The sequence below is a fragment of the Bolinopsis microptera genome, chromosome 8 (genome assembly GCF_026151205.1).
Source record: "Bolinopsis microptera isolate Bmic1 chromosome 8, MBARI_Bmic_1.0, whole genome shotgun sequence".
In the NCBI taxonomy this organism is placed as follows: Eukaryota; Metazoa; Ctenophora; class Tentaculata; order Lobata; family Bolinopsidae; genus Bolinopsis; species Bolinopsis microptera.
The window spans coordinates 8,987,011-8,999,307 of record NC_087079.1 but is presented as its reverse complement, the minus strand read 5'-3'; the positions used below and the strand labels follow the sequence as shown (position 1 = coordinate 8,999,307).

Here is a 12,297-nt window from a genome sequence, read left to right as displayed (position 1 = left end):
ACAAATTTTATGTGATTATACTTAACAATTTGTATTTTACAACTTCATCGATATTTTAAAGGATGAGGGGACCTTAGAATTTACTTCCAAATATTCGCGTTTAAGTCCTGTGAAAGTGTGTAGAATCAAAAAATACGCCGGACTGTGAAATCGATAATTCGTGCAATATCACGCCGCGCTCCTATTGGCTGATAGCAATTTTGGGCTGTGACGTCAATTATGTGTTAAGACCAACGTGCGCGCGCACCCTTCGCATGTGTCAGCATTTTGTTCTGTGCTGTTTTAATTACGCCGTGTTACCTTTGGCGTTTGCGAGAGCGGTATCTTTGGTTGCACTGAATTAGTCAAGATCTAAGTTACGAATAATTCTCCTTGATAGTTAAATGTAACTCAGAAAGGCTTTCTTGTAGTTGTAGTAGGTATTTCTATTTATAAATAGCTAAGATAAGTAGCATCCGCTAACTAAACCACAAACTGCTATTTTGTTTTGACTTGTTTGAAACCCGATATGGACACAATTAAAAATCGGCATATTTCTTCATACAAGAATAAAGATCTAAAAATCGATTAAATGTATGATGTAGTAGAAGACATTTTACTAGCTGGCCCTTGGCGCCTCTAGTCCTATCTGAGTGCGCACGTGCGGTTTGACAATGCGGCGTGTACCGGCCTTTAGTTGTACACTCATTTATAATTTACCGTTTTAGTTTGCTGTGACTTGAGTGTAAAGCGTAACGAATGTGGATGTGTTCGTCTGCTATGCTTGGTATAATATTGCTTGGTGTGATAGTTGCAAATCTTGCTTACGTTATAAGTAGTGTCACATAGTGAGTTAGAACTTAAAAGCTTGGTGCTTGGTGCTTGTCCAACTGGAATGAAGACATGCATTTCATACCTACCCGATCCATTTTTATTAGAACCGTGTTGTGTTGATATGACATGTTGATATATCAACTGTGGTACGATACAGGGAGTTGCTAGGTGTTACGTTGGGAGCTATAACTATACATAATTTACATGCCTTTCTGTGTGACTTCAATCTTATTTCAGGTGTATCTCGGCTCATGGTTATCGTAGGGTGATAATTCTTTTTTCAACCGGTCATAAAAAGTCTCCTCTCCATTGGTTATAGGCTCGTTAGTATCGTAAATTGTTAATGTATTCTTAATTAGTAATTTAGTCGGCCCGCACGCTCATTTTACCTGTATTTCTATATGCGCGGATCAGAGCAACTCACATAATTGACGTCACAGGTTCAAATTGTTTTGGCGGGATATCTCGGCGCGCGAATGAAATACAACTTTGCGGATTTCACTAAAGTGGTTTATACGATTAATGTAATAAAAGGATTTGCACGAGAAAAAAACTTTTTCTAAGGTCCCCTCATCCTTTAATATCATGGTAATATATCTTGTAAATATTTTGTGGTAGTGTGGTAAATACTAGGGAGACGCCAGTTATTCTGACTAATCCGACTTCAATATGTCAGCTCACAAATTTAGGTGATTTAAAAATTCTTAAAGATATTACAACTTGAAGTTGCATATATAATCAAAAGGAATAGTAACTGTATTTTATCAATTATGAATTACTAGAACTAAATTCTACTTCAGATCAGCAATGAAAAAATGGCATATCCTTCCTTCGATGTCGATAAAAAGTACACTGTCATGCAGAATATTGGAAAAGGAAGTGCTGGGAGTGTCTTCATGTGCAAGTCGAAACGTGATCACAAGACCTATGCATTAAAACAGATATTCTTGGACAAACGGAAAAAATCTCGGAGTAAAGAAATTGTCTTGAGAGAGGTAATGTTGAGGCAGGAATAAACTTCATGCCTTTTATATGCGTCGGTTTTTTGGGAACATAAGCAAACAAATGGTGTCCAAGAAGAAGCTTACATGACCACTATAATATGTCCACGAAGCAAAACATTCAGTTGTTTATTATAACGTAATGATGATGACATGTCTTCTTGGACCTTATTAATGGTGGTAATGAGTTTCTTGTTAGACCCTCCTTGATTGTTTGTATTTACCAGCGAATAAGGTCATAGATGATGTCCATCATCATTACATTACAACATTAAACCGACTTGTTTGCTTCTTGGATGCCATGTTCCCCATTAAAAATCTCGGAACTTGTACCTTACCATTGAATTGTCATTAGAAGTTGCTGAGTCAGCAATGCTGACAGATTAAAATCGAATAAATAATAAGCTGGCTCTAACCCTTTTAAAACTGACTATTTTCTCGACCAATCAGGTTCAAATACTCCAGAAATTAGATCATCCTCATATTGTCCACTATCTTGAAGCGTTTTTCGACAGAAAACAAGACAACTTATTCATCATTCAGGTAGGTCGTTTAAATGGAATTTATTACAAACTGTTGGAGAATAAGTTGAGTGGTTAAATTAAATTTCTTGATTTCAAATGCAAGCCTATTTTTTTCAATCATAACGTAGACGTGATGTGATTATTTTTTCATTTTCTTGTGCAGGATTACTGTGCGAGAGGTTCCCTTCATGAGAAAGTTAAAGCTTCAAGACAGAAGAGTGTCCTGATTCCGGAAAGGCAAATAATGGAGGTATGTGATATCAGTTGATGAAAAAACAAACAATAACAATGATAAAAGAAGGCTAATTGATTGTATTTATATAAAACTGTCGTGCAAAACTTCAAAACTTTCGAATGAAAGTCATTTTGATTTACGGTAAATTTTGATTTTTGGGAAACTATCATTGCAATAAAAACCGATGTTTTTCAGAAATAGTTGAGTTTTTCACAATCAATAATAATATTGAAAAATCATGTGATAAAAATAATATATCACTGAGCATTGAGGTAAATAAGCCTAGGGATTCAATGTGCAAATATAATGCTTAAAATACATTTGATATAATAACTTAATAAGCACCCGTCTAAAAAATATAGCCCTAGCTATAGTAAAACAGTTTCTTTAATAAAACGCAACGTTCGATCAATATCATTACAGTAGTGAAGATAGCTTCGTAGCGCTCTAAGTTCATTTAATCAAATGCTTCTGCGATGATTCATGATGCTACCATGTTGTCCATGGATAATGATGTTATAGAAGTATTGTGCTAACTCATTCCACGTGTTTACTTGCGAACGATATCGATATTGATGGTTGATGATTGTAAGATAATTTCATATTCATGGTGCACACCTTTAGTCAGAATGAACAAGTGTGTGATATTTTTCGGAATGTTTACAAAAACAGAAGGTTTAAGTTTAATCATGGAATTCTTAGAGTTTCACCGCCACAGCAGATACTAGCGAGAATACCTCCCTCGTCAACCTCGTGAGATTTAATTCAATAGCTTCGGGTTATCAGTCGCGAATGTAGGGACAGGGTATTTGTGTGACTGGTGATGGTTGAAGGGCAAATCTTTCTATATCAGAAAGAGACAGTTGAGAGCCTCAATAGTATGGCCCTCCTGAGTCCTGGTGTAACCGTCTTATAGCAACCAGTAAATGCAGGCTTTGGGAAATTATTCAAGGATCTTGTTTCAAGAAAACTAACTGGATCACCACAAAAGTCTCGATAAGTGGTTGACAGGCTGGGTAAAACTGGAGAAACCAAAACAACTCTCGCAGGAAGTTGAAGAGGCAGCAGAAAAGATCGTGTGTGGCTAGACATTCTAGACAATCATGCAAGATAGAGGTTCTTTGAAAGACAAGGTGTCTGATTACTGCATTCGTATTTTTTAAATACGACAAAAAATACAGTACGCATTTTTTGCCAAAGATTTACGTATTTTATAATCCCTGGATCTGTTGCACTAATCATGCCACACACCTTTTGACTTTTGCAAATATAGTTTTAAATTTTGATCACGTGATCAATCACGGGTTCGGAATATCCTGAATACAATGCAAACCACCCATTTGGAGATGTTTTCTTGTGTTTGAAGTGATATCAACAAATTTAGCACATAGAAGATTACCCAAACTTGCACATATTTTCCGTTTTATAACTATATAACTATCTGGAAAGTTTCAACAAAATCATATATTCAGATCTTAAGAAATTTTGCCTTGGTACCGCTGCAGAGTTCCAGTACCACCTTCAGGACCATACCAAGTGAATTTCTTCCTCGAGGTGAATGGGTGCAAAGACCAAGTGGTAGCGAGCCCACGACCAAGGGCTCGCGTCGAGGTGAAAGAATACCATGAAGCTTACCAAAAAATGTCCTATATTTTCCGATTTAAAGTTTTTGCTCTTAGCAAAACTAACAAACCTCTTTCCAAATCTGAGATTCGTTTGAAAAAGATAGAGGACATGAACGGGAATTCCATACCCTGGCCCTTCCAAGAACCGGACTTCAAAGTTACCTTAAGGGGGGGGGGGGGGGGGGGGTTCACCCTGATTTTTTGTGAAACTTGGTTTCGAGATAGCAGTTGACCAACAAACTAGGACCGGTGACCAAACTTTTGAGGGGGTCCCGGACCCCAACCGCCAAACGGTGCCCGCGGGGCAGCCACGCCCATATTTGGTCCAAATTAGGCCCAATTAAGCCAAATACCCTGAACATGCCCAAAATCAAGATTTTAGGTGCTTTACTTGTAGCTAGTGGTCCCCTGAATTCGTATATGAAATTTCATCAAGATTGGACAAAACATGACTGAGTTATGAGCCAAAAACCATATGACCAAATTTGATCGATTTTGGCCCATAAATTAGTTAAATATCAATATTTTTGAATGAAACCAACTTGATATGGACGGTAAGCTTATACTACACATTATCTATGATTATCAGCTCAGTATCTACCTAACTGTGGATTCTGTGTTCAAATAATCGCAAAAAATGAACAAAATTGCCCATATCTCAGTTCGTGATATTTGCAAAACTGACTTCGCTCAAAACAATAGAACTCAATAAGGTTTCAACATTTTTTCATGAAATTTTCAGAATCAACGTAGAATTGTCTCATGACCTTAACATGCTTAAATTTTGGGACAGACTTTTGAGTTAAGCCTTTAAAAAATTTGGCGGCCAAATTCTAAATTTTTTTAAAGGCCTAACTCAAAATTCTGTCCCAAAACTTAAGGTCGAAATGCGATTCTACGTTGATTCTGAAAATTTCATGTAAAAATATTGAAACCCTATTGAGTTCTATTGCTTTGAGCGAAATCAGTTTTGCAAATATCGCGAACTGAGATATGGGCGATTTTGTTCATTTTTTGCGATTATTTGAACACAGAATCCACAGTTAGGTAGATACTGAGCTGATAATCATAGATAATGTGTAGTATAAGCTTACCGTCCATATAAAGTTGGTTTCATTCAAAAATATTGATATTTAACCAATTTATGGGCCAAAATCGATCAAATTTGGTGCGTATGCCCAAATATGGTCTTATGGTTTTTGGCTCATAACTCAATCATTTTTTGTCCAATCTTGATGAAATTTCATATACGAGTTCAGGGGACCACTAGCTACAAGTAAAGCACCTAAAATCTGGATTTTGGAAACGTTCAGTGTATTTGGCTAAATTGGGCCTAATTTGGACCAAATATGGGCGTGGCTGCCCCGCGGGCACCGTTTGGCGGTTGGGGTCCGGGACCCCCTCAAAAGTTCGGTCACTGGTCCTAGTTTGTTGGTCAACATAACTCAATCATTTTTTGTCCAATCTTGATGAAATTTCATATACGAGTTCAGGGGACCACTAGCTACAAGTAGAGCACCTAAAATCTGGATTTTGGAAACGTTCAGGGTATTTCGATAAATTGGGCCTAATTTGGACCAAATATGGGCGTGGCTGCCCCGCGGGCACCGTTTGGCGGTCACTGGTCCTAGTTTGTTGGTCAACTGCTATCTCGAAACCAAGTTTCACAAAAAAATCAGGGTGAACCCCCCCCCCCTCTTAATGAGCATTCCAGAGGAGGCCGGGACTGGTTTGACGGGACTAGTGGAGACCGGATAATGGATATCTTACCTGTGAGGATGAAGGAGTCTACACGGTGACATATGGAACCAGAAAAACAACCTTCGGAACCTTCGTGATACATGTGAACGGATGCAAGTCATGACCTCGTCCAGACTAAATTCAGGCAACGATTGAAATTACAATTAAAATATTGCCATTTTACTTTTCTTCAAAACAACAATTGTTTAATTTATATTGTTGAAAAGGATCGGACGAACAAAAATATTTAATGAATCAAAACGGAAATACGTCAACCATTTAATACAAATAATGGAGTAACATTTAATACTGAATTAGCAAAGAGTAGTGAAGTATTTTTTAGTACCTTTTAGTCGGAGTCTAGATCTAGATACTGGTGGGGAGGCGGAGGTGAATCGCGTTTTTCTGGCAAGTGACAGGGAATAACCAATCAGCAACCAATATAAATCTAGGACCACTTTCACGTGTCAAACAAATATGGTTTACTCATTACGCAACCAATACTCCCGGAATGGCCTGGTGTTGTAGGAGTGCCAGGTACGGGATGTTGTAATGAAATCAGGCTCCTGAACTCGGATCATAAAATAAACCGGTATAGTGACCGGTCCTTACTTATACAGTATTGCTGGACTAAAATATACCTGAGGTTTTCCCAGGTGACAGGGGTGTAGGAAGCGGGGGGCAGGGGGGGGGGGGCCAATGGGCCATCGCCCCCCCCCCCCCCCCCCCCCCCCCCCCCTATAAAATCTGGGCAAGGGGCCAACTTTTTAACTTAGGTTTCTAAACATTTTTGGGAAATATAAATTTTTTCGGTTTTTTTACCGAACATTTTCTAAGTCAAAAATTTTCAAAGTTTTCTTGGTAACTACTTTTTTTCATGGTTCATGCTACCCTGATCATGATGAGCCGACAATATATTTTTCGGTTTTCGAAGTTCGCACCCACCCCTCGATGTACGATTTTGCACTCGAGGGTTCCCCTTTCTCCCTTTGTAATGCGATCTCGGACGACAGGCCTCCCCTTCGCAATTCAAGCTCGGAAGCGGGAGCTCTGATTTCAGAGGTACGTATCGAGAATGACTCGGACCGAAAATCTTCTAAGTCAAAATCATTCCTACACCCCTGCCAGGTGGGTAGGTTGGGTGTAGTCATTGTCATGTTGCTGGGGCCAATTGAGGGAGGGCTTCCCTATTTTAGCTGTGGAGATAAATTTCAGACGTCCATTCATTTAGAATCGCCTACTTTTTATCAAGTATTTTACATTATTGCACATTAAAATCACTCGCAAGATCTAAGACGTTAGATACAGTATGATTAACAATCTACTCGTTTGTCAGCAGTTACTCTGTCACAAAAGAAGTTTAACTGATCATAACTTAGGTCACGACTCATGAAAGTGGTCACGAGATATACAGAAACAATGAAAAGGCATATAAGAGACACGGAAGAAAGAAACGAAACATTTTACGTCCGCGGCGGGATCATTTTTATGTCTAGCATGTCAGTGTTACCTTGCAGTGCGACTTTTATCAAGCGAGTGCGCGGCGTGCCTAACAAAGATTTATTATGTTAGTCGATCTTGTTATGCATGCGGTAATCGAATCACAAGAGATGCCCCCGGCGGAAAATTTGCTGTTTTGATAACCTTTAATCAAGTCAGAAAGCTGAACACATCATGGCAAAGATACTCAAATAGGTAAGATCGGTTTGACAAGTCGAGTAGTTCACGGTTCTATTGAGAGCACATTTTTTCTCTTGAGACATTTGAAAACCAATGCAATTTACACCCAACAATTAGGTAGGAGCTTATCTCCTTAAGTCATACTTACACGTGGACTTCGTAATCTAGTTGGATGATGGATCCTTGCCACTTAAGCCAGTTTACTTTGGCCATTTATATTTCCCAAAACAAGACTCGTAGGTCTAGGCTCAACGTACAATGTATATTGTTATTAAAAACAGCCTAACTTACGTTATATTAATGTGCGTCATCACTCGTCACATATTGTTAATATCATGTGATTGCATTCAGTTAGTGATTGTCTGTGCGCGTGTGATGCAATGTGCGATTGTGCATGATGTCAGACAATATCTAATAAAATGTGACAGCTGTGGCTAAAATCTGTTTACAAACAAGTATAACATGTTGACCAGACAGCGAGAGGGATAGTTCAAAATGTTTTTTAAATATATTAAGCTTATTGTCTGTACATCAATTGGTTGAGCATCTGTTTCCTTAATGATTTAAAAGGGTATACTGATGATTGCGATGGTTTACATTTACTAATTTTGATAAAACTATTCACCAGTGATAATGACTAACTTTATAAAATGTGGGTTCCTTAATTAAGAAAACCTTTCTATGCCGGGTCTTCAAAAGAGGGTGCAATCCTTTTGAGTAACAGTCTCAAAACCTTTAAAGTTTGGGGGTATTATTTGAGTAAAAGGTTGAGCTAGAGAGCTGAAGACCTATGATAAATGCTCAGTGCAAGCCTAGTAACGAACTATGTGAGAGGGAGAGGGAACAATACGTTTCTCAGAAATTTGCCTCCAAAAATTTAGTGAGCCGTGAATTAAGAGGCAGCATCCAGCGAATTGCTAGATTAATAACCTTTTGATGGTCCAAAAATGTATTCTTTTTTAGATTTTTAAACTCTTTTCTACGATTTTTATTAGAGTAAGGAAAATTCTTCAATAGATTCAGATAATCAGTAGTCAATGACTAGACAGTTAGATAATGTCATTGATTGTAAATAATAATCAACCAAACACGAATAAAACATTGTGCTAATATGTATTTATATATATCGGTACAAAGCAAACTATGCAATTGTCAAACTATAAGTTTCATGTTTGAAAAGCAATCTTCAGTGACATAATTAACATAAAAATGGCAAACATAATACAACACAGTGCTCCTTCATCAAATTTTATAATTAACAATTAACAATTACTCAATACTACTAAACCTATATAAATAACTACAAATCCTAATAACTAATAAATACTAACTAAATATGTCTAACTAAGAATTTCCTAGAGTGCCTACATTTAGAAATAATTTCTGATCTTTTATTAATAATGCCTGGGGTTTTAAGTATGTATAGTTTCTCGTCTAAGCAGAGGCCACAATGCCCCGCTCCAGCCTTATATTTCTTCGATTTAGTAATAATCTTCCAGTCTATGCTATATTCAATCATCTTCTCCTTGAGGTCCCATATCAATTTTGATAACTCGGTACTCAGTCTGTGCTTAGAATTCTTAAAACTTTGTCGATGATTGTACCACCGTGTCTTAAAACTGTTTTCAGTCAATCCAATATAGGCCGTTTCCTTGTTAGATGCCGTTTTAACGGTTGCTTGGTATACTATGCATTTGGCCAGACATTGTCCTTTGAGGGGGCACTTCGAGGCGTCTCTGCAATTACACTCTTTTTCTGGAGCTTTTTTCTTTTCAGATTGTTTCTCTAGGACTGATTTGTTGTGCCCTTTGAGTATCCTTCCCAAACTGGGCATGCAGTAATAGCTTATTTTCACGGTATTCCTATTGATGATTTTATGTAACGGTAGGTTTTTCGGGAAATGCTTATCGATAAGAGCGAAGAACTTTCTTCCGATGTTGGTTGAAACGTTTGCACTGAATGGGGGATTGTACCATAGGATGTTTCTCTTCCGCGATCTCTTTCTCTTTTTAGGCGGTGGTGTTTTATAATCGATGGTGTGACTATATCCGCTATCTCTAAGTGCCTTCTCATAATCGCTTTTGGCTTCATTTAGGCATGTCTTGTTGCTGGATATGCTTATCAATCGTGATTCTATCATTGAGGGTAAGTTCTTCAATATGATGGGAGGATGATTGGATTCTGCGTTAATGTACAATGGTGTGTCATTTGGTTTCCTATAAGGTCTGTATGACTTGTCTGTTAGGTCGAGCACGACATCTAAGAAATCAACCGAATGCTGACAGAGATCCACCGTTATTTTTAGGCCTTCTTTTTGGAATAGTGAGTGTAGTTGCTTCCTAATTTTATCAAGACGCTGGCCGTTGGTTTTATTAATTACTGCAAGTCCGTCATCCCGGTATAATCCTAGGTACTGCTGTGGAATGATCTTTTTTATTTTGCTTAGAAGGTAAAGTCCGATTATTTCTGATGTTTCAGCTCCGTCCAAGCTTCCCATTGTGACGTCAAAGTTTGTGTCGGATTTCTTTACCCAACATTTGTTGCTGTTCATTAGAAGGGATTCCTTACTGAGTGTAATAATCTCTTGTTCATCTTCAGGGATGTGTACTATCGTAGAAGCGTATTTTAATGCACGGTCTAGGAGATCTGCCGTAATTGATGGGTAGAATTCCTGTATGTCGAACTTTAGAAATCGTGCCATTTTTAGGTCTTTCAAGTCTTTAAACCATGTTAAAACTTCTGTGGTGCTCTTCCATAAATTGTCCCCTGTTTCGAGTTTTATTGCAGAGATCAGTTTTTCTAGGATTTTCTTACTGACACTTCCTAAATTGGATTTAGCGGGGTTAATTAATCTACATTTAGTGTTGCTTGTAAAATTATCTTTGTGGTCTTTCAGTGTGATGAAGCATGGAGTTTCTGTGTAGCACTCCATCTTGTCGTCGATTTTAAGTTTTCTAGCTAGTATGTTAGTTCTTCTATCAATGTCTTCTTTTGTTCCGCACAGTGGGCTGGGATGCTAGCATAGGCCAAAAATTGACTTTTCCCCCCTCTTTTCTAATTGATTTATCTTTTAAGATAAAAATAATCCTGATGCAATGCAAAAAAACCAAAATGAAAAAGGACGAATGGTGTGAAAATGGCACCGCGCCTAAAATCTGTATTTTTTGGCAGTGAAAATTTTGTATTTGACTGCCAAAATTTACTCTTCTTTTATCCTTTCACCATAAAATGTCTTTGTATTAGTTTCCTGAGTTATTTATGAGTTAGTGATGATCCAAGCATCCTAGTTACTAGAAAAAAACCCTAAGGGTCTAGCTAATTTGCTGATTTTTTGATGGAGCGCCGATTTTTAACTAAATTTCAGCATTTTTTTCTCTTAAAAAGGGCACAAATAGTTGCTAACTTCATAATACTTCAAATGGAAACCTACTTCATCTTAAAGCTGAGACAATTTTGGTTTAGAAGCTTTTGGAATCTGTCTGGGCCACTTTGGGTTATATCTGTTTAAAAAATTAAGAAACTCAAAAATGGGGTCAAATTTGCTGCATTTTTAGATAATTTATGAGCTCAATTTTGCTATTAAATTGACATATCTTAGTTATTCTCCATGTTTGTGGCGTTTTTTGCATCCTAGACTAGAAGCATATGGATGAAAAATCAAAATAGTACAATTATTATAGTTAAAATTGATAAAAATCCAAAAAAATCGCGATTTTAAACGAAATTTTTGAAAATAACAGGAAAAATTTTGGTGTTTCAGAAAATTTTGGTCATATAAATGGGCACAACTTTTGTTCTGATCAATATTTTTTCATAATTCAAAAAGATTTGAGTTCCTAAGATAGCTGTCCTTCGTTTACAGTTCATAGAAGAGCTTTAAAATTGATTAAACCTCTAAAAACAACTTTTCCTGGGGTTAGCCTCTTATTTTTGGACTACAGGAGTGCCCAAAATCGGCCCAAAAATTTTTTCGAAGACATTTTGGGCCCTGTAAATGATTGGAATCGTATTTTTGTACCCAAATTACCTTAGAAACAAAGTTAGGGGCATGTGTGATGGTCTAAAATACCCTATGCTAGCATGACCCCCACTCACAGCCCACTGTGTTCCGTTAGGTGCGACTTTGTAGTCCTTTGTGATGTTCTCGTGTAGCAGTTGGTTATATTTCTCTGGGTCTAATTGGTACAGATTTGATGTTTTATCTGCCTCTACAACAACTTTCCCGCCTGATTTTAGTTTCTTGAGATCATTCTGCATTTCGCTCTGAAATTTGCTGTTGGCATTTTGGAATTTGACATTGCTGATCATTTCATACATGTCCGCTTCGAATTTTAAAAGATCAGGGTGTTGTGGTGGTGTATTACTGGACTTGAATCCGTAATTTTCATTTTGGTTGTTGACATCTAAATTTGGTGGTTCTTCGCCAGATGATTCAAACCAGAAAGCTTTCCATCTTAAACGTTTTATAATAATTGTTAATTATAAAATTTGATAAAGGAGCACTAAAATTAGAAGGCCTAAAAATAACGGTGGATCTCTGTCAGCATTCGGTTGATTTCTTAGATGTCGTGCTCGACCTAACAGACAAGTCATACAGACCTTATAGGAAACCAAATGACACACTTTTGTACATTAACGCAGAACCCAATCATCCTCCCATCATATTGAAGAACTTACCC

The 12,297-nt window shown here is 37.4% G+C and overlaps 1 protein-coding gene across 2 annotated transcripts in view; it reads left to right on the top strand.

Moving 5' to 3' along the window:
* LOC134819580 (uncharacterized) overlaps nucleotides 1–12,297 on the top strand; it is a 776,807-nt gene that overhangs the window by 739,328 nt on the left and 25,182 nt on the right. For both annotated transcript variants that reach the window (XM_063829591.1, XM_063829590.1), the window contains exons 2-4: nucleotides 1,614–1,808; nucleotides 2,265–2,357; nucleotides 2,502–2,588. In XM_063829591.1, coding sequence (XP_063685661.1) covers nucleotides 1,629–1,808; nucleotides 2,265–2,357; nucleotides 2,502–2,588 — 360 coding nt within the window. In that variant the 5' untranslated portion in view covers nucleotides 1,614–1,628. The remainder of the gene's footprint in view (nucleotides 1–1,613; nucleotides 1,809–2,264; nucleotides 2,358–2,501; nucleotides 2,589–12,297) is intronic.